At 39.0% G+C, this 22,713-nt stretch overlaps 1 protein-coding gene across 4 annotated transcripts in view; it reads left to right on the forward strand.

Annotated features, from left to right (window-relative positions):
- Positions 1-22,713, forward strand: part of FSTL5 (follistatin like 5) — a 362,814-nt gene that overhangs the window by 300,071 nt on the left and 40,030 nt on the right. For 2 of the 4 annotated variants that reach the window (XM_053402951.1, XM_053402952.1), the window contains 3 exons: positions 6,021-6,182; positions 6,903-7,037; positions 20,096-20,122. In XM_053402951.1, coding sequence (XP_053258926.1) covers positions 6,021-6,182; positions 6,903-7,037; positions 20,096-20,122 — 324 coding nt within the window. The remainder of the gene's footprint in view (positions 1-6,020; positions 6,183-6,902; positions 7,038-20,095; positions 20,123-22,713) is intronic. The other 2 variants (XM_053402953.1, XM_053402954.1) reach the window with 1 other exon arrangement.

A 22,713-nucleotide genomic window follows, 5' to 3' on the forward strand; every position in this document is an offset into this window, starting at 1 on the left:
GGTTGAGCTCTTCTGTAGCCCCTCTCCGGCTCCACTCCTTTTCTGGAGAATCAAAACCATCAAAGTGACAACTTCCTGACCCGTAACCTGGCAGCCTGTTTTCTCTGTTGCTGGGCTGTACAATTCAGTCATGCACAGATTCAGTGGCTTGTGAAGCCAGTGGAAGCAAAGACGCTGGCTCCTCAGCGGCTGCAGTCACTGGGGTTCCTGGCTGAAGGATCTCCCTTTAGGCAGGACCCTGATGGTTGGACTTGGTCTCTGTGGTACCAGGGTCCAGATCTAGTGTTTCTGGGGACTGTGCTACCTGATTCAGGATCCCCTTTTCATCTAAATCCCTTATGAACATATGGTAAAGCAGCTAAAGAACCTGCATAACACTTCTTTTTGTGATAGGATAGAAATCCTTAGTACATTTTCCTGCAACCATGATACTTTCAGTTCAGTAAGACATACTTGTGAGCATATGTGATTAATTAGTGTGTAAATCAAATAAAACATTTAAACAAAACTGGTTTATAGATCACCATTTTGATCCAGATCTATGGTTCTGCCCCCCCCCCTTCAGATGTTGTTAAGTGCTACTAAGAGAGAGAAAGAAAGAAAGCACAATTTTATTTTATTTATGAATATTCACCATGTTAACTTTTGAGTTGATCTGAGTGTGGAAACAGAATGAATGAGGTAGGACAGTGACAGGGAGCAATTGATGTTTTTAATAATGTCATAGACAAGAGGCATTTGCTCTTTTACTGACTTATACATAATTTATAGAATTCAGTCTATAATTTTTCATTCAAACTTTGCTTCATTTTCAAAGAAGTACAATGTGCAAATAAAACAACACAAATCCAATAGCAACTTTTCACACAACGTAGATAAGTTGAGGTTGTTATATTATCTTAGTGATATATCTATGGCAATTTGATGAATAGTGGCTACCTGAATAGAATAGCGACAAATTTAGAAGCAGAGAAAATAATATTTATATGGATATATATACAGTGGTACCTCAGGTTATGTACTTAATTCGTTCCAGAGGTCCGTTCTTAACCTGAAACTGTTCTTAACCTGAAGCACCACTTTAGCTAATGGGCCTCCTGCTGCTGCCATGCCACTGGAGCACGATTTCTGTTCTCATCCTGAAGCAAAGTTCTTAACCTGAAGCACTTTTTCTGGGTTAGCGGAGTCTGTAACCTGAAGCATATGTAACCTGAAACGTATGTAACCCGAGGTACCACTGTATATTGAAAAAAGAGCAATACCTGTAAGATTTCATTTTAAGTAAATTCATGAGCACTATTCAGATGAATGGTTAGGAAGAACATTAGAGTGGGAGAAGATGTGAGTGGGAAGAAGGACCACATCAAATGGGCTTTCCCCCTGTAATCCACACATTCAGTGCAAATGTCTGAAGAATGAGATTGGACCATCATGTACACAGGTTTCCACACAATCTGGAACCCTAAGCAGTAGAAATCAGTCCTTGTCTCCCTATCAAGGCCAAAGAAGCTCACCTGGTGCCATCATTACATGTCTTTAGGTGCCAGGCGAAAACATTCCTCTTTACCCAGGCCTCTAGCCTCTAAACAATCTGTGGCCTTTTTAATGTATGTGGGGGGGCAGTTATTATGATTGTTTCTGTGATTATTTTCCTGTCTGTTTTTATTATACTATGTAAATGATTTTCTAATGTTATACACCATCCTGGGATCTTCAGATAAAGCGGGTTATATAATTTGAAATAATAATAGTAATAGCAGCAGCCAATCTCCCTGCAACAAGCCCAATTTCCCCAAGTTTGTGAAAGGAAACATAGGTGAGGAATGTGAATAACAACACTGGGATTCAGGATTAAGACCTAGACACTAGCACCAGCATGCTCATAGCAGTGTTACTTAATACTGGGAAGGACTGGAAGCTGCATTTCCCTGTTGTCAGTTGGCTGCTGCTGCACATATGTTTAGCAGTGTCCAGAACTGAGTCTGAGGCTTAATATCCTTCATCGAGAAAGGGTAGGATAGCAGCATGAAACGTGACTGCAGGGCTTTATTGTAATGGATCTGTCATGTATGATCTAGTTGAGATTCCTGCATTTCAGGTAGTTGGACTAGATCAGGCACAGCCAAACTTGGCCCTCCAGCTATCTTGGGACTACAACTCCCATCATCCCTAGCTAACAGGACCAGTGGTCAGGGATGATGGGAATTGTAGTCCCAAAACAGCTGGAGGGCCAAGTTTGGCCGTGCCTGGACTAGATGATCTTCGGGGTCCCTTCCAATTCTACAATTCTATGGTTCTTTTAGGACTGGTGGAATAGAAGGGACAAAGGCCAAATAAGCTGGCAGCTTTTCACCTAGGTACAACAATAAAATCCCTGTAGGAAGCCTACGACCATGAAATAAATTGGTTACCAGAATAAGGATAAAAACCTGTCATCTACCACTTCAGAAATGGAAATGAGGGCATACTAAAGCAGTCAATTCTCACACTGAGAATCAAGGTTCTACTTCACATTCTAAAGGCTTTACTCATTATTTGTAAGTTGCTTTTCCAGCTGCACTAGAAAAAGCATAATTGTCCTAAGCTCTGTTGTCAACAGTTCAGTATGCACCTCAGCAGCTGCATTATGTGGAAATGTGGAGCAGGCACTGCATGGTGCCTTTGCACTCCCATTATATGCATCTATAAGCGCGAGAAGCAGATACGAGGTACATCCCACTTTGAGATTTAACTTCCAACTACCAGAAAACAGAAATTGTCTCTGATAAATAGGAACAGCTGGAGCGTATGATAAGAATCAAGATTAAAGTTTGTTATTTCTAATTTCCTCCTTCAAAAACTAGTCAATGCTTTTCATTTTGTGTATGATTATTACTGAGGTGCAAAATGCGTCAAAGTCATTTCTTTCTTGCCAGCATAATTATAATGAGGGTGTCATGCTGAGCCATTTCCTTTAAACAGTTGGGTTGCATCGGAAAACAGATAATCCCATTTCATAATAGTCAAAATTAATAATTTATGTTTTGTCATTCAAATTTTCTCCCGTGTCAATAACTGTGCTTCAAGATGGTACTGGAATGTTAGGGTGTTGTTGTTGTTGTTGTTTAAAAAAACAAATCTGAAAGTGTTGGAAAGTGCATTCTTCGTGTGACTGATTTTTCTTTCTCAGGTAATATCAGTTATGTCCATAAGTAATTAATGATCAGCTACTCACTCACCTTTTTGCAAAAGTAACTCTCCCCAGATTTTTGGAGGAAGATGAAAACTATCAACAACAGTATTATTTAATAAGATCACTATTTTCCCAGTCTCCCCCCCCCCAAAAAAAAAAAATCCCTGTGAAAATGGGGACCATTTCCTGCTGCTTTCTTAGGAAATGTCTCCACCTACATGATTTTCATCTCAACTTTATTTAACGCTGTGTTAAACTCTACATACCAACTTTGGGAAACGATTTCTGTGCAGCCCCCAGAATGAGGTGCCTCTTTTGTGAAGACATTAGCATTTCTGTGAAATTTTCAAGAGAGAGTGTTTGGCAACTCCTTAATAAAATTACAGCATGTGGTATGTGGTTCTTTCCTTTTCATAGTTCTAGCATAGCATTCCACAGCCTCTCTAGATTCCTGTGGTTCCTGGAACAGCCCTGGGAAGACATTGCATTACAGTAGTACCTCAGGTTACATATGCTTCAGGTTACAGACTGTGCTAACCCAGAAATAGTGCTTCAAGTTAAGAACTTTGCTTCAGGATGAGAACAGAAATCGTGTTCCGGCGGCGCAGTAGCCGCAGGAGGCCCCATTAGCTAAAGTGGTGCTTCAGGTAAAGAACAGTTTCAGGTTAAGTACGGATCTCCGGAATGAATTAAGTACTTAACCCGAGGTACAACATTCTCACCTGAACTTTCCAGAGAGAGGAAAAAGCCACAGAGGCTGCATGTGGAGTGCCTGAGAGCAGCACATTCATTTGTTTTTTAAAGTAAAATCCTTTCTTGCACCTCTGTCAGGTGTTTGTGAAAAGCATTTGTGAAAAGCCCATGAGGGAGGGCCTTTCCCACAGCACATAAAGCTGGGTTGTTGGCACTGGGAGCATGCTAGAATTATGAAAAGGAAAGAGCACATGCACCCAGCCCTTGTCTGTCTTCACTGAAATTCTCCCCTTCCCACATTTTTTAAGGAATCTTTTGTACTGCCCTTCCCCCAAAGAATGGCCAGACAAGCAAACAAACCTTCAGCTGAGATTATTAGCACAGCATTATGTAATCTTCTCTTGAATCCTTTATTTGTACTTGGTTCCACTGGAGGATCAGGAAATGATAATCCATCTTCTTACAGCAGCTAGGAGGTATACTAGTTTAATGGGGTAGAGAGAGATTCTAGCGACATTAGTATGGCTATTATGAATTTGGCACATCATGTTTATAATGAAGTTAGCACATTTTATTTGAGATGGGGAAGGTAAGCAAGATAAAATTAAATTTATTGGAAAATGGTACATTTTCATCATACCGGAAGTTGAAGGCGCACAACCTCAGAACCATGTGGCATTCGGAATGATTTAAGACTCTTTTGTAAGGTATTATCTTCCACGTGTGGTTTTCTGTGAACTTGTGTTTTTCTTATGAAATATATGAAAAAAATAGACGTCCTCAACTGTTTTTTCCATCTCTGCGTTCTTCCACCCACACATTTAGCCCTACATGGTGCATGTATGCTAGAGCTGTATATGTGCATTTGGAGCTCCTTAGATTGTGAACAATATTGCTGGAAGTTTTCCTATGAAATAGGTCGCTATGTGGACTTTTGATACCTGCAGTTACCTCTAGACTATCACTTTTATTTTTTCTGTTTGAAAGGAGTTAGCACAAAATCATACGATGCAAGCATTAAAATTTAATTAGTAGGGATCTACTGCAATCGCAGTGAAAGTAAATAACCTGAAGAGATGGGTGTAAGCAATCCATTTTAATTAGAGAGCTTTATTGTTAATGCAGAGGTACATTTGTATATGACAACTCTTATTTTACAATTACATCACACAGTAGTTTTGTCTTACACTGTAAATCCCAGGTGAGGTAACAGTATAGTCATAAATGACTAGATGTAATCCTCTGATTGCCACTCAGCCATGAAATGTGGTTTTCCCCTCACTAATTAAGTATTGATTCCGACTCTACGAGTTTAATTTTCTCATGCAACTTGGAAAGGAAGATTAAATATATTTTCAATGCAGAAATATTTATCTACTTTCCATGGGTATGTAGGCAAGTGGCAAATGGCCCTGCATGTTCACCCTTCCACAACACAGGAAAGGAGGAAACTACCTTATACAGAGTGAGACATTTCGTCCATCTAGCTTAGTATTGTGTACACTGATGGATAGGGGCTCTCTAGGATTTCAGACAAGAAATCTTTCTCCCAGCCCTACCTCAAGATGGTGGGGATTGAACCTGCATGCAAAGCAGCTGTTTTACCACTGAGCTATGGCCCTTCCCAAATTGTATGACAGAGGTCAATATCTGCTAGGAAACATTTACATGCACACATTCATAATTTTATTGGTGTGCCGCCTTTCCACAGTTCAAACCATGTTCAATGTGGCTTACAGCATGAAGAAAGGCATAACTACAACACAACAAAAGCAGTAATAAACAATAAACAAAACATTAAAATTCACAACCAAACTGAACAATTTCCACATAAATCACAAGATCTAAAATAAATATACAAAAAACCCAACAGCAACAACCCCTCCTCCTCAGCAAAACCCCCGGAACAAAACAGCAGCCCAAGAGTCTGTTCAGCAGCCATAGCTTTTTGTGACTGGAGTCAGTCAGGGCCCAGGTGGAAAAGGCCTACAAGGCAGGGAGCAGGTCTTCCAGAATTCGTAGCCAAGATGGTCAATGTCACAATTTCCTTCTGCTTTGCCAATGATACACGGCTAAGCAGTTGTTATCACTGATTCTTTTTTTTAAATATATTTGCATTCCATTTGATTTATCATGCTTTTTTTGTCTATTTCAGTTCCACCAGTCATAAGAGTGTTTCCCGAAAGCCAAGCAAGGGAGCCTGGTGTTACAGCCAGCCTTCGGTGCCATGCAGAGGGTATCCCCAATCCAGTGCTTGGCTGGTTAAAGAACGGGATTGATATAACTCCAAAGTTATCTAAACAGTTAACTCTTCAAGGTAAAAGCGTAGGCACGTCTTTTTATCTGCACTACAAAGACTTTGGAGAGCAACGTGAACTTTTAAACTGGTGTAATTTATTTATCATGCCTTCAGGCAGAGCCTTGAGCAACAGGTATGATGTGTTAACTCCACCTCAGAAGTGAAGCTGACAGTTCTGAAGTCTACAAGTAACCTGTTCTATATATGTTTTCCTTTACTTCTCTGTCTATAGCTATTTTCAATTCACCTTAATATTTTGTGCAAGTGTATCAAGTAATCTTTTTAGGAAATGTTACCACAGTGAAGTATTTTCCAATTTGAAGTGGTAAGTTTATAAAAAAAAACAAGCACATGCTGTTTAACCAACTAACATATCTTCTCCTTTAATCTGTGAATATCAGTTTCTGAATTAGCATTTTTATAGACCAAATCCAATGCCTCTCTCTACCTGAGAGTTCACACATGCATTGATTGAGCTATGATGAAATGTGCACACATTGGCACTGAAATAGAAAAAGGCATTGCTCCTCTCTGATAGCAAGCAGAAGAATGTGCATCATTGACCAACTGCATATTTGTGGCCACATTTTATATCCCCCCAGTTAGGGGAGTTCAAGGAGGAGGGACAAAAGCTTTAAATGGGCTGGGCTAAAACAAATGCTACCTGTTTCATCTTGCGAGCAAAGTGACACAACAAAAACCATAACTCACGTACTCCTTTGTTTCTTCTGCACCCAGCAAATGGCAGCGAGGTCCACATTAGCAATGTACGCTATGAAGACACAGGAGCATACACCTGTATTGCAAAGAATGAAGCAGGAGTGGATGAAGACATCTCTTCGCTTTTTGTGGAGGATTCTGCTCGAAAGACACGTGTGTACTTTTTATTTTTTCCCTCATACCTAGAGAAGAAAAGCTATCAGTAACTGATAGGAAGTACTTAGAAACCATAGGAGACACACACATAAGAAAAAAAGTTTTACTGTCTCATAATATGTTTTGAGACATCCCTTGGAATGTTCTGATTGAGGCTAGATCATCAAATGTGGCAGGTTCATATAACTGGAAAGAGGTCAAATCACTGTAGCCTGCTAGTTTTCCCAGAACATCCTGTGCAAGGATTGCCTTGGCATCCATGTAATTGCCACAGAAATAACAGTCCCTCAAAAGCAATACTGACAAAAAGTAACAACAGATCCCTATTTAAGAGGTAACAGAGATTGTATCTTTATTTTCACTTAGTCTTGCCTCTCATTCCTCAGAGGAACTGATTTGTTTATGAAATCTATGAGTTTTCAGATGTAATTCTAAATAGCTCTTCCAGGAATTTAGGGTGTAAGTAACTGGCCAAACAGCCTGACTGAACCTGCAATAAATATCTTGTCTTCGGTTTGGTTACAATAGTGTGTGTGTGTGTGTGTGTGTGTGTGTGAGAGAGAGAGAGAGAGAGAGAGAGAGAGAGAGAGAGAGAGAGAGAAGGTGATATTATTAATTTAAGGCTTTAGTGCCTCCTTCCTGCTGCAATATCCAGAACCCTCAGAAAAGCTGCTTTCCAGAATGGTATTTGGTGTGACATGGGTGGAACAATAAGAAATCAGGGACCACCTTTGTACAAATAGGTGTGCTTGTTAGGGCATCATCGGATCTCAACCATTAACATCCAAGGTCTGAGGTCTGTTCAGTCATATTTTTTACTTTATTATCTGGGAATGCATTGGAAATCTTATGGAGGGGAAATGTGTGGCTTCATGGAGTCAGCATAAATATCAACAACAATCATTTCCTTGATTTGTGCTGTATTTGCTTATGGTGTGTGGTTTATGGAAGAAGTTGATGCACTAGACATCAACTTTAAGTGTTGACCAAGCAAAATTCCATTTCCCAGTGCTTTCTGTGCCTGGCTTATTGCCACAGAGCAATAGTATACACATTTGCACAACACAAAGTCCCACTGTGTTCAATGGGGCTTATTGCCAGGTAGCACTAAGATGTAGATTGGCTTCCCATTGCAATTAATTTTTGACTGATGGTTTTTGTAGATCCTTGAGATTACCTTTCTAATTCTAATGACTGGAGATGGAAATGGTATTTCCAAATGTGAACTTAGTTGCTGAGAAAATTACCACATAATTCAAATGTTTTCCAGCCTTCTGCTGCTTCTCCTTTTCCTAGCTAGGCTGACACTGACATTGTCATAAATATATAGAAGGAAGCCCAATTATAGTTACAGTAGTCATCTATGTCAGTACATTACTTCTAAGAATATTTCATAGCATTGGATACTATTCAATAATTTGATTATCTGGCTGAAGAATAAAACACTACTTGATATATTTGGTGGCCTCTTACAAGTAAATGTCACAAGTGCCATCTGTCTTCAAATGGCAGCTTCTCTGCTATGTTGTCTAGGTGATGAAGTGAAATTGAATGAAATTAATAGTCGCTAGTGAGGCTGTTTACCACCTGGTAGCAGTAATTCTTACACAGTCAAAATAGACCATCACAGTGCCTAATAAAAACTTGTCATTACAAAATGGATATATCTTGACTCTCATCCCCACATAATAATATTCCTAGAAGCTCTCCAACAGGCTTGAGCCACACAATCTTGTGCTCAGTCCCACTGAAATCACTAGAGTTACATATGCTCGGGTAGATGCAATACTCCTCAGCACGACTACTATTTTAAAGAAAACTGTAGTTGATTTATCGCAATGTGAACTTTGCAGGTAACGTAACTGACTGTTAATACAAGCAAACCACACATTTCAAAGCCAGTCCTGCCACGGGCAAACTGTGTTCACAATCTTCAGCTGATTTTTATTTGAATGTTTATTTTGCTTTTACCAGTTGGCAGCCCAAATGGCAAATGAAGTTACGTTGGGAAGGTGTGGGAAGCCAACTCTCCCCCCCCCCGCCCCATATCCCTATACTAAATGTTATGTGCTAAACCTCCATAAAGCAGCTGGTGGTGCTGCCTGAATGGAGAGGATTGGTGCACAGAAAGAAGAGTTCAGTGCCCTTCTCCTGCTTATGAATCATCTGCTTAAAATCACACACACCACAACCAATTCACATTTACACTGTGCCACCCGCATTCTAAGGCAGGATGTTAGCAACAAAAGAAGCTGCCTTATAGAAAGCCAGGCAGTTTGTCTGTCTAACCCATGGGTAGGCAAACTAAGGCCCGGGGGCCGGATCTGGCCCAATCGCCTTCTAAATCCAGCCTGTGGATGGTCTGGGAACCAGCGTGTTTTTACATGAGTAGAATGTGTGCTTTTATTTAAAATGCATCTCTAGGTTATTTGTGGGGCATAGGAATCCATTCATCCCCCCCCAAAAAAATATAGTCTGGCCCCCCACAAGGGCTGAGGGACAGTGGACCAGCCCCCTGCTGAAAAAGTTTGCTGACCCCTAACCCAATATTTTCTGCTCTGACTGGCAGAAGCTGTCCAGGCAGGATGTTCTCCTTCAGCTGCTGTCTGTTCTATTTAAGAGGGGGAGGAGGTGCCAGAGATTGAACCTGGACCATTCTGCATGCAAAGCATGTTCTCTACCACTAAGCTTTGGTCTCCTCAAATTAAGTTTGGTTCCTTCTCAGTGGTAATCTCAGCGGTTCCTTCCAACTATTCCACCAATAGCTCCATCCTAGCCCCCCTGCCCTCAAATCATAGTTCCTTTCTTCTTTGTATGCTATTCCCCAATCTCAGTATTCATTATCATTACCTCCCCCACTCCCTACTCTGTATGCATTTTTTAAAAAGCCTATCACCATTCATCATACAATACAATAATCTTTATGGTCATTGTCCCATAAAGAAAAAAAAATCTACATCAGATATTCAAAAACCAACAAGCCTGCTATCCCAGCTATCCCAGCTTGGTTAACCCCCTAAAAACTCTGATACCCCATAATTAAATGCCATATACTCCCATAGAGACTACCTTACACTGTGTTTAAAACCAAAATCGCATTTGGACAGAAACTGTTTCTCAGGCAGCTAGTCCAAGTCTTTATAACCCTGTACCTTCTTCCAGAAGGCAGAAGCTGAAAGAGATCATTTCCGAGGTGCGTACTATCCTGCACTATCTCTGCAGCTTTCTTATGACACCTGGAAGCATAGATTTGATCCTGTCCCTTCCATACTTTATAGGGCAGCAGTCCCTGCCTTTCATCTTTTTAATATTATCAGTGGTCTGAATGTTGAAGGAATGGGAGCAAATGACAGAACGCATGTCCCTTTGCTTCAAACTTCTCATAATATGTTCCCCATGGAGCTCATTCATTATGAGCTATTTAGTGGATGATAATCCTGATCTACCTCACAAGGTTGTTTTGGTTGAAAGAAACAAAGATATTGGAACAGTTTGTTTTCCTAAAAGCACCGTATAAAAGGGAAATAACGAATGCCATGGTTGCAAAGCATGAAAAATATTATTCTTTCTGGAATTAAACCCATGAACCTGACTAGTAAAAGTTAATAATACGATAGGTAAGGAGATGATTTACTTCTTATTTTCTTTTTATAAAATAAACTTTAAATCTGAATTTATAAGACATTCAAGAAGTACTACGAGCCATAAAAAGTGAGGCAGGTGAAATGTATTTTGCCAAAGCTGAGCAAACACAGCACAAAACACCAAGCATGTTTTTTTACTTCTGTTGCTCAGTTCCTTCCTTCCCATCTATCAAGCTAATTTGGAACATCACCAGCCAGCACATGAGAACATAAATCACCTGTAAGGACCTCCCTATGGTAGGTCTCTTTTAGTAGAAAGCTCAATCCTGATAATTCTAGCATTTTCCTTGTCACTGTGCTTTAGTTTGCAAGTGAACAGAACAGACATTTGCTGTGAACTTCAGATTTGATTGATTTTTGGGGTTTGCCTTGTAGACGTCAGAGCTGAAGTGATTGCTGTGGCAAAAGGATTAAACCAAGAATTGTAAATCTGAAAAGTAATATTGATTTCAGCAATAATTTACTACAGCATGCCCAATAATTGTGCCAAGCCTCTTAGCTGCGTATTTACTTGGTTCTCTCAGAACCAGGTAGCAGACATTCTGATTTTATTGTAAATAGAAGACACAAGCATGCCTAAGTTAAGCACTTTGAACTTACTCCTATTGATTTCAATGAGAAAACTGAAGTACTTGTTTTGTTCTCTCCCAGTGAAATCAATGGAACTTCAAGGTGCTTAACTTTTAAAAGATAATCTTTATGGTGAGTAAATATACTAAACATTATTATTACTATTATTTTTAAAATAAGGAATCCGGTTCCCTCAGTCCCATCCAACAATTTTCGCCATGGCACCCTCATGCCAGAGTTCTCCATCAGTGCCCATATTTGAATTTTTCAATGACCTATTTTGTGTTATTTGCAACCTAATCTGTCAGTTGCTCTTGCACAATGAGTATACCCAGTGCTATTTTTCTAGAAAAGGAGTCACCAGAACTCACCATGAACAACTCCCTTCTTCTCTTACAATGGCAATGGCGCCCACTTGAGAGGTGCTGGAACTGATTTCTGGTGAGTTCCACCTGAAAAGAAGTCCTGAGTATATCTAGTTTCATAAGGGACCCCAAGAGTCATCTTGTCCAATCCCCTGCAATGCGGGAATAATTTAATACTCACATGCAAATATGTTGTTGAAAATAGAATGATGATAGCAACAAAGGAGGAAAAAATGAAAGTCCAAAAGGTTTAGGCAGGAGAGTAGTGTATTATACAGAAGTGCCTTGCTGACATTCCTGCTGTCTTACCCCTCCCCTCCCAGTAAGCAACAGTGACCCACCTACCAGGAAACTAGTATAGTGGCATTAGAAGAGAAATAATGAGGAGCCCTGGCTCTCGCCTATAGTCACTCTCTGCATGTTCTTCGCTTCAACGGCTGCAACACCAGATGTGTCAGTGTCAAGATTAACCTGTGCTGCCACCATACAGTTCTTTTTCCATTGTTCTCCATTAGCACAATATATATACTGGCTCCATTATTCTTAGGTTCTACTTTTGGCAAAGTAACCCTCCACTGCGTAAATCCATCACAGAACACTTGAACACCTGCTTTTCTGGCTTTGATGGGTAAAAAAGAAAGTGCCCTAGTTTAGTTATATGTCTTCCAACTTGCTATCGAGAGAAAGTTCCATGTGGTCCAGACATCAAACCTGTCGCAAAGCCTGCTCTGTGTTGTAGAGTTATACAACTTTTATGAATTAATACAGATGAAAGGTTTTGGTCATAAGCCTTGGTAGCTTTCTTCTTCGTCTAAAGGAATGTGCAGTAATGCACATTAAAGAAAAAAGGAAAAAAAGTTTCACAATATAAAGTTCATTCTTGACATACCTTCTCACCACAGCCCTGGAGATAGCTTTTTGGACCTCATGCATCATCTGCTTGCCTCTGAAGAGAAGCTTGGGAGGGCTGTATTTTGTTGAGTGTGATAAAGGTTCTTATATATCACTGGGCTGTACAGAAGTAAAAGATATGAAGCATCCATTTCGCTTCCGCTGGATTTCTTTGACAGCAACAACAAAATCAGAAACTCGAATTTACTGGTGAGAAGTGGTTAATATGAAGCAAACCTTCAAAGCATTTACATTATACTTACACTTAGAATTTGAGATTAGATTTAAAAGATGTAATAACCTACAGTGTGGTTTGTTAGGAGATTAATATGCCGGCTTTTATAGCAGGCAGGAAAATGGAGTGATGGATAAGACCTTCAATGGACTATGTGATGCCTGTTGCTGTTGGCAAGAATAAAAGGAAATAAATAGTCTGAGCTTTGGCTTTGGTTGCAGTTGGAGGATATAATTTTATTTTAAAGTTTCCTGCAGATAACACACTCTTGTCACATTTCTGCTCCCGAGAAAAGCCAGTACTACTAAGATGATAACAATTCATCATCAAAATGGAAATTCAAGATTAAAGTCAATGAAAAACACTGTGAAAGCATTTTATCCTGCAGTTGTTACATTTTTGTCTTCAAGAAGCAATGAGTTAAGCTTCTTTGACAGCTTGGCGCAATTTTAACAAAAGATGGTAATCTGGTAAACCCTTTTGACACTCCTATTAGTATTGGAACAACTTAATATATCTCTCAGTCCTAAGAGATTTTTCAGTCCTTTGTATATACGTAACATGCTCGTTTGCACGTTGTCAACACTTATTTTATATGTATTGTGTTCTAGCATAATCACAGAAGTATAATAATTAACTCCACAAGAGACTTCATGCAAACTCCAAAATTCAGGAGTCATAAACTTAGAGTGGAAATGTGATTTCAAAATAAAGTTACATCTCAGTCCACAAAACCATGTTGTGTCCTTGTGAGCCCATAAACTGAAAGATAGCAAGGCCTGTTCAATCAGACCAAAGGCCTATCTTGTTCAGCATCCTGTTCAGACAGTGGCCTATGAAAAACCCACAGACTGGGCAAGAGTGCAACAATGTTCTCCCCACTGGGGATTCAGAGCAACCGGCATTCACAGCCATAGTGCCTCTGAGAGTAGAGGCAGAGCCATCATGGCTAGTAGCCATTCATAGCCTTAACCTCCATGGATTTGTCTGTTCCTCTTTTAAAGCCATCCTCTATGGCAGCCATCACTACATCTTGTGAGATAATGTTCATTGGTACATTAGCTTCGTACCTGTGATTGGGAGGCCTTAACATTCCTAGGGTCAGTTAAACAACAGTAGGGCAAGTATTTCTATTATGTTCCTAAAGGACAAGCAGAGCAATCCTAAACCCCTGATCCACGCTGCTGCTAGGGTTTAGGAGTTTCGTGAAGGTATCCGTCTACTGGACACATTGCAATGGATCAACTGGAACCAAAGCCCTTCCAATTCTGAGGAGGTCCCTGAACTGTGTCCTCAGGCTGTGCCAGTTTGTATAGCAAAACAAGTGCAAAACATCCCACTCCACCTTCTGCATTGACCAGCAGGAGCTGGCAGAACTGCAGATGTGGCTGGAAAATCCAGCCCAAGCTAGGATTGCTCCTTAGACTCAGTTGGTGGGGATCCTATAGCTCATAATAGAACCCTGTTCCTTCAGTGGCATACACAGGCACTCAGATTGCCACATCTTATAGGGAATAGGAGACTTGTGTGCCCCCTTCCATAAACCTATCCAGCTCTTCTCAAAGTTTGGGTCTGCAACCCTAACCCTGGGAGTAAGCCCTGTGGAATTCAGTAGGATTTACTTCCAAGAATTGCCACCTGACTAGCTAAAGACAGCTTTGTTATGTCCTAGAAAAGATTTCTCTGTGAATGGGCAATGTACCTGTGGCAGACTAAACTGAGCCACTACTAATTTAGTGTCTCCTGTCTGTTGTTATCATTTCTTTCACAACATTAACGATGATTACTGAGTGTATACTGTGGTGGTGCATTTGTATAAATTATGTTAGCCACAGAAGGATAATATACTCCAGACCAGGACCCTGTGACCATCATCTGAAGCCCTTCTTCATGCACCTCTTCCACAAGAGGTCCAAAGGGTGGCAACACAATCTTATATTTCTATGTTGTGAACTGCCCAGATATCTACAGATGAAGGGCAGCATGCTAAGTAAGTAAGTAAGTAAGTAAGTAAGTAAGTAAGTAAGTAAATAACTCACTCACTCCCAGGATGTACTATAGAGATGGTGATGATGATGTTTAAAATAAGACTGACTTAAGACATAACAACCATAGGGGAATCATGTGTGACTCACTATTCTTCCATCACTGTAAGGTCTCCCATCCCCTCTAGGTCTGTTGAGAAGGCATTTTAAATTCTCATGCTCTCACACATCTTCCAAAGGGGTTCTTTGTCTCCCCAGAATGTGTTAGATTCCTCAAAAGTAGCGATGGTGACCCATCTTAAGTCATGTGAACATCTGAGGTCACCATTAACACTTTGATCGATGAACTCTCAAGGATACCCTATGAATATATTTCAAACTTGGATCCCTGTTCCTTGAAGGCCCCAGGATGACATTTTAAAAAGTGTCTTTATTCATGTTTGAAACAGAGGAATCTCAAGCATATCCTAACCTTGAGGTCCCTTTATTTGTGTGACACTTGCTCGTGATAGAACTGTGGGAATGGGATATCATATATATCGAACATTATCATTGCCGTTACACTGTAACAGCATAATAAACTGCTTGAACTTCTGTTGCACCATTTCCCGGGTCACAGATGTAGTATAAGATGGTATTCAACTCGAAGTAAACCTATTGAAATTAACGGACTTAACTTAGTCATGTTCTTTAATTTCAGTGGAGCAGCTGTGTATAAGATTTAGTGGAATAGCATCTTAGGTTTTCAGCGAGAATATTTTTCAAACAGATATTTCTTTAAAAAAACCACTATTGATATTTTTATTATTATGATAATTTTCAAAAGCTTACTTTTAACAATAAAGGTTAGATTTGAATATTTTTTAAATAATGCTGTTCCGTTTCAGGCGATCTGGATTTCATGTTGTTTACCTGTTAATGAAGTGAGAGGAAAGTTTGCCACCCAAATATTTTGCAGTAATTTACAGATGAGTTGAATATTTGATGCCCAATTAATATTTCATCCTGCATTTTTTATTCTTTAACATCCATTACAGTTCCCCATGTTACCCAGTTAAGCAGCTGTGACTCTGTCACATTCTATGAAGCAACTTCTATAAATCCTTTCATCTGTTCACCCACAGCAAGCTGAAAATTATCTGCTTCCTGCATTTTGTGTCTAGAGGCTATGTTTAAAAAATAATATGCCTTTTCGCTACCATTAAATAGATCAATTTCTAACACCAGGGCCTTTTTTGCATGTCAAAGTCTTATCACCTAAGAAGAGGTTATGTGCTCTGAATACTACTGACTTCCGAGGTTCATGGCCATCTTCTCCTGTCGGGCCTATAGAACAGCATAAGGCTAAAAGCTTTTTTGACTCTGATTTATTGTCTAAATTTCTTCCACAGGGTCTTTCACAGGTCTCTCTTGCATCTCATACACAGCAATGCCTCTTTACCTCATTTCTCTGGGAATAAGTTGTGCTGGCATTTTATGATATGCCTAGGTATGCAGAGCTGAACAAAGGCTTTCCAGGGACTCAGTCTCAAACAGGTTTAAAAAAAACAACAACCCAGCAACTGTTGGGGTCATCTTTGTTTCCAAAGCCCATAAAGCATCTGTAGATTACCAAGGGTTTATTTATAAAACAAGATTCAGCAGTTATCTCTGGGGTTATTATTCTAAGGTTATTGTCTTCAGATAAAAACCCTGTCTACAGAATTTTCAGAGAAAGGAAATTTCAACTGCACATAACTAACTTGCCTATATGTGGGGAATTTATGTAGTCTGTAGAACTCTGTGGTTTCTATAGATAAAACACATCGTTTTAATTATGTTGTGGTTGGAGTCAGACCTGCTGCTCTCTGAATGGAAGGGCTCCTTCCATTCTGAACAGTGAGCTGCATCAAGCAGAGGTGCCCAAAATGGACACTCCTGCAGGTGAAAGAAGAGAGGTTAGTTTTGCCAATTCCCCTTTCCCTTTGTAGCCCCCATTGGCACTTCCCATGCTGGTCCTCCAAGCACCCAGACCAGATTTTTGAAGGCTTTAGGCTCTCCATGGAACTTATCATTAAAAGATATAAAGAATTAATGATTTAAGATGACAAAGATTGACAGTTATGGAGTCATGGAAAGGGACACCAAGTTAAAATGGACATTTGCAGGACCTGTGGCAAGAGACTCTTCAGGCCAACGAAATAAGCCAATGTTAGTGTGGAGACCCTACAATTTTTAAAGACCAAGGGGATTGCACCTAAGCAATGGGTGGGCAGTCTAGAATAAGCAGCAGGGCTTCTGTGGATTCAGGAAGCAAACAACAGAAATCAGTGGAGAGAACTTGAAGATGTGTATAGCCAAATATGGATGTGAGATGCTACAAAAGAAGACAAATGTGGAGTTCCACACTGCACAATTCTGGATCCTAACTATGCCCTCATTTTTCTGGAATTTAAGGTTGAATATAAGGTTGTATTCAACTAATGTTTAGTCAGAATAACCCCATTGAAATGAATGAACTTTAGTTAGTCCATTAATTGTGATAGGTCTCCTCTGAGTAAACATTAGTTGAACACAACCCTTACTAAATAATAAATACAATTCTACCACTTTCTTATAACTCCATCAAGGTGGTATATAGGAAACAGAAAATGCAATCATTAACTCTGGCTGATCCAATATGGGTCCTGGATTCATTTATACCTGACTGCGACCTTAGACAGGACCAGTCACATTTACTGATTGCATAATATGTTTTCTGTAGGGCAGCCCCTAAAGAATTTGAAACTTCAGTATATCCAGGGCCTACTTCTGGCGGGGGGGGGGGGGGATGGAAATGGATCTGTTTTGTCAGGAGACCTACAAGCTTAAATGGGATTCCACCCCTTACCCAATCTCCAATAACCTGTCATGGGGATTTCGGTTGCAGAACTCTTCACAGCACTTTCCTTGATACCTTAGCAGTCATATTGTGTATCTAGGCTGCCCTCAGATTTTTCTCTCTCACCTCTCCCACCTGGGATTTGGATTTTCTGCCTGTTATCTCTCCTTTCTTTCTCAATCTTATACTGTGTACCACATCACTCAATGCCATTACCTTACAAGTACAACTTTACCAATGATTGAGGCCTTGAACCAAGGCTCAGAGGACCCAATCCTAATTAAATCTGTGTCTTCTCAACCATGAATCCTAATAACAGCAGAGATAAACAGAGATTCAGAACAAAGTTGCCACAGTTGTTGTTGTTGTTGTTGTTTTATATTGTAGTTCCTATGCTTTTAACTTGGCATGTTATACCAAAATCCAAGTGCAGATTTCCCCATTTTTTTTTTCAAATCCAGGGAAAATATCTATTGGTTCTTATGTAGCGAAATTTTGTTGTATTAAAAACTGTGATACATTTTCTGCATAACTGTCCTTGAACTGCAAATATACTCAACCAAATATTGATTCAGTCAATAAAACCTGGCAGTTAATGCACAAAAACGTTGCAAAATTATCAAATATGTCTGTTAATAGGTAGGAAAGTAGTATTACATTTCTTTAGATGAGACTTTTTACTTGTATATTCATTGGTTCATTGCTCTCAAAGTAATTTAGCTACAGTTTTGGTAATGAACTTACTTGTTTCCAATGATAAAAGTGAAATATTCAGATAATCTTCCAGAATACAAAGTGTTTATTGGATTAATCAACTCTTTCCAGCAATCTCAATGGAAGTTACAAACTAATAATATATGGCTGTTTCAATTTATTCACATTTTTTTTTTTTGGGAGGCGGTCAGGATGAGAGGGCACCTTGTATTAGATAAACGTATGAAATGAGCATAGTTTTATTTGCTGCCCAACTAGTATGTTTGCTTTTAATGCATTTTTATCGTATTGGAATCTATTGGTGGGTCTCTGGGCCACAATAAAGAATTCAGTTGAATTGGAAGAAATTTCCTCACAGATAGAACTCATCAGAGTAGTGTTACCCCACTGAAGCTCCATCCAAAATAACTAAAGGTATCCCTTGAAACATACAAGAGAAAATGTCCTTAAGTTCTGCAAATATTTGGCCTGAGAGTTAACAGAAGTAGGGAAAATGCCAAATACGGTCAGGTCTTGTTGGCTACTGAAGGCAAATGTTTAAAGTCCATATTTGTTATACGCTGACTAATACAAGATCTACCTTTGCCAGGACCAAATGTGTGGTGGTGAGGGGAACTATGATGGAGAGACCCAAAGCACAAATACAAATATAACTTGTTAATGTCAAGAATTGCCTTCCATGACTTTCTTTAATACTAAACATGAATGAGTGGCTATTAGTTTGGTCATGCTATTACTGATACATAATATAAGGGTTTTGCCTTAAGCCTACCAGCCCGATATTACAGGATTAGCTTAGAGAAATGTTTGGATTTTCAGTAGAGCAAGTAAGATTCCTGCATAGCAGAGAAAAAAATAACTGGAGGAAGAAAACTAATTAACTTTCTGCCTTTTTCTTAAAATTCTAAGAAAAGAATATTGGTGTTCAAAGGTTCTTGTATACTATTGAATTCTCTGATGTATCAGTTTCCTGTGAGTGATCTGTTTCTGAAATGTCTTAGGAACTTTTAACTTCTACTTTAATTGGGTTGTGTCTGAATTTGTCAATTTATTTTATGATGGTGTATGACTCTGCCTAGTTATGCTTCTAAAACAGAAAAAAAATGGTCATAGGTTGGATAATAAGCATTTGGGGTTCTGTTTCGTTTTTCAGTTGTAAATGTTTAAACCCAAACTCCATGAACTGGAGCTCAAATCTCAATAATAATGATCTCTTGTAAATATACTAGAAAGTCTCTCTCTCTCTCTCTCTCTCTCTCTCTCTCTCTCTCTCTCTTGCTACAGACAATTATTGCCTTCAGTTTTGGTTTTTGAAGGCACTAAGAAGCATCCCATAAGCTTCAAAGGAGTCAAGATCATGCAGAGCAGTTCTAAAGTGTCATTCGAATGCACCACTCATAGAATATTTTTTAATGTTTCACCTCTTTGAGATGCAGTGAAGTGTTCCCCTTTAGAATTATTCATTCTAAACACAATAGCACAATAAGACTAGCTGAAGTATCCCCATTGTCTATATTTCCACTTAAAAACCTTTTTTTAAAAAATAATAATAAAAAGCTTTGTGGTTCACATTAGCTTATTCATTTTCATTGAAATGTGCTAAATTCTGGTCATAAATATCAAGTGCAGTAAGTATATATCTAGGAGTCAAACAATCAGAATTTGTTTTAGATAGTTGATGCATGCAAATCAATCTTGTATCACGTTCCTAATTTTAGAAACTGATGTGCCATTGGGTGATATTTTCATACTCATCTGTGTCTTCTGTTCTTTTCCTCTTACATGCTGCAGTTGCAAACATACTGTGGAGAGAGGAAGGTACTAATATAATTTTCTCCCCATCCTGTAGTAATTTTCTTGTCTGATGTACATATTAAATTTATAGTTAGACAATAGCTATAGCAATTATGTTTTAATTATGCATTCATTCTTCACAAATAGATCTTTGCTTCTAATTCTGTTATACGGTGTGTCATTGTCAAGGATAGAAAAAACCCTAATTATTATTTGGGGTGGGGATGAATCCTTGGTTGCAGTATCTGTAAATGTTTATCTTTTCCTTCTCTATTTGTACCTAACAATAACCCATGTTTCTAAAAGGCTTACGGGCATATCTGAGTTACAGTTAAAACTCCCTGTGGGGACTGTGCCCTTAACTTGTCCTGTTGCTGTCATAAATCATTTGGCCAATCAGCTTATCTTCAGTCAGAATGTTGACCCAGGAATGTGAATCATTCTTATTTTGCCAAGAGTGCTATCTAGTGAAGCTCCCAGAGTAACAGAGAAGTGCTGTTATCTGATTACTTGGTGAGACAAAACTAAAAAGCTTTAAAACTTGGGAAGTTTGTGTGGGGTGGGAGAGTGAAGGTTGGAGTTTACCAAAACCTACTGCTAGTGATATAGAATACAAGATTACAGCCAGACGTTTTAATTGTATTTATTAATTTTTTACCCTGCCCTTCCTCCCAAAGGAGCTCAAAAGACACTATGACTCAAGTGATAGGCAAATATCCTTTAGCTGTTCTTTTCTTTTCTTTTTGCTTTTCATTTCTTTCTTTCTTTTTGGTGGTAAGCAAATGTCCTTTAGCTCAGTTCAGAAGCAACATAGCATTTATTTACTAGTTGAGTTTCAGAGAGTTCGTCCTTAAAATTTGGAATCTTGGCCCATACTTTTTAGTTTAGGAGTAGATTTCTTGCAACAGTGTGTATGTTAGGCAAAATTGTATACACAAATGTGTGTATTAGGAAATTTTCACACTAAAATTAAAATGTTGATGAACTTGCATACTGATGTGGAAATGTGGAAAATTGAACTTTAAAAAATAAGGGTATCAGAGAAACCAAAATTGACAAATTTTCCTATCCATACCTCTAGCCATGGTGCTGAACATGCTCACTCCCCTCCTTGGGGTGGCTGGTTGTGTATGTTTTTAAGTGCAATAACTCATTCCATATGTCTAGTTTAGTCCTCAGGTCTCACCACACAGGGCACATTCAAAAAACAAGAGAAAACAATGGGCAAAATAGTCAATATATTAAAGAGGAAAGCAAAAATTGATCCTGAATTATAATTTAAATTTTCAATCATATAAATCTTGAACTTACAATGTACAAATATTCAAATTCCTCAGTTATTACCTCCAACAAAAATAACTGTTTACATTTTAATTATCTAGCTTTTAAAAAGAAATATTTACATTGCTCACATCTGAAACTGAGATGGTTACTGGCATACTGTTTTCTATAGGGGTTCAAGACGTATCATGGAAAAATCTTGGAGTAGGCCCATTGAAATTAATGAACATAACTTAGTTATGTCCATTAATTTTGATAGGTCTACTCCAAGTATTACTAATATTGTATGCAACCTATGTGATTTTCAGAATCAACAGACACAGTTAAGTGTAAATGAGTACAGTGGTACCTCCAGTTGTGGACAGGATCAGTTCCAGAGGTCCGGCTGGATCCCAAGGTTTTCACAACTGGAGAGACCACTTCTGCACACGCACACGCGATGTTAGGGCGCTTCTGCACATGCATGCATGGCAAAACCCCGGAAATATACTTTTGGGTTTGCCACTTACGTATCCCAAAGTTTACGTAACCGGAGGGATACATAAGCGGAGGTATGACTGTATAGCAAAATAGTACGTAGGTTTTTGGAAAACATGTCAAAAATCAGAATTAGAGTAAGAAAGCCAGCAGTTATAATGCATATGCTAGCTGGAACCTGTGTAACAGAAATAGAATGGTTTATATTAGGCAATGTTTGCATGCTCTTTACTGTTCTTCAGAGAGATTTGAAATTTCCAAATGTCATATTTGATTCACTGTCTTTGCTAGCAAAGCACACATACATATGGGGCTGCCAACTGTATACTGGCACCTGTTCCTATGCCTTGAACAGACATTAGGTGACAGTGCTCCAAGCTGAGAAAAAATTCGCTTGCTTATTTCTACAAATCAAGCTGCTATTAAAGACACAGGAACTACTTGTTTTGGGGTTGTCTCACAACTATAGATACACTCTTGTCAAAAGTAGATGTCTACTTTTAGTGCAATATTGGGGTATATCAAAACCAATGACATAGAATGACCATTGAAATGCAGTGGTTCCTTTGAATGGCCATAATAAGACGCTGAATTTCAGAGAAGCCATTGGAATGTGTCAAGGTGGGCACCCTGAAAAGACTTGTCACTTGCTGGATACATTTTTGTTTTTAGGCTGGCCTTTTAATTTATTTCACACACACCCCTTGCTGATTTTTCTTCTATTCTTTTATAACTTGCTTTGCTTTATCTGCCATGTTTGTTTTTGATAGTTGGCTTTACATTTGCCTTTGTAGGCAACCTTGAATGGTTTGGTTTTTGAACTAGAAAGATTCTAAACACTCAGAGAGATTTCTATT

Source organism: Podarcis raffonei, chromosome 9 (assembly GCF_027172205.1).
Source record: "Podarcis raffonei isolate rPodRaf1 chromosome 9, rPodRaf1.pri, whole genome shotgun sequence".
In the NCBI taxonomy this organism is placed as follows: Eukaryota; Metazoa; Chordata; class Lepidosauria; order Squamata; family Lacertidae; genus Podarcis; species Podarcis raffonei.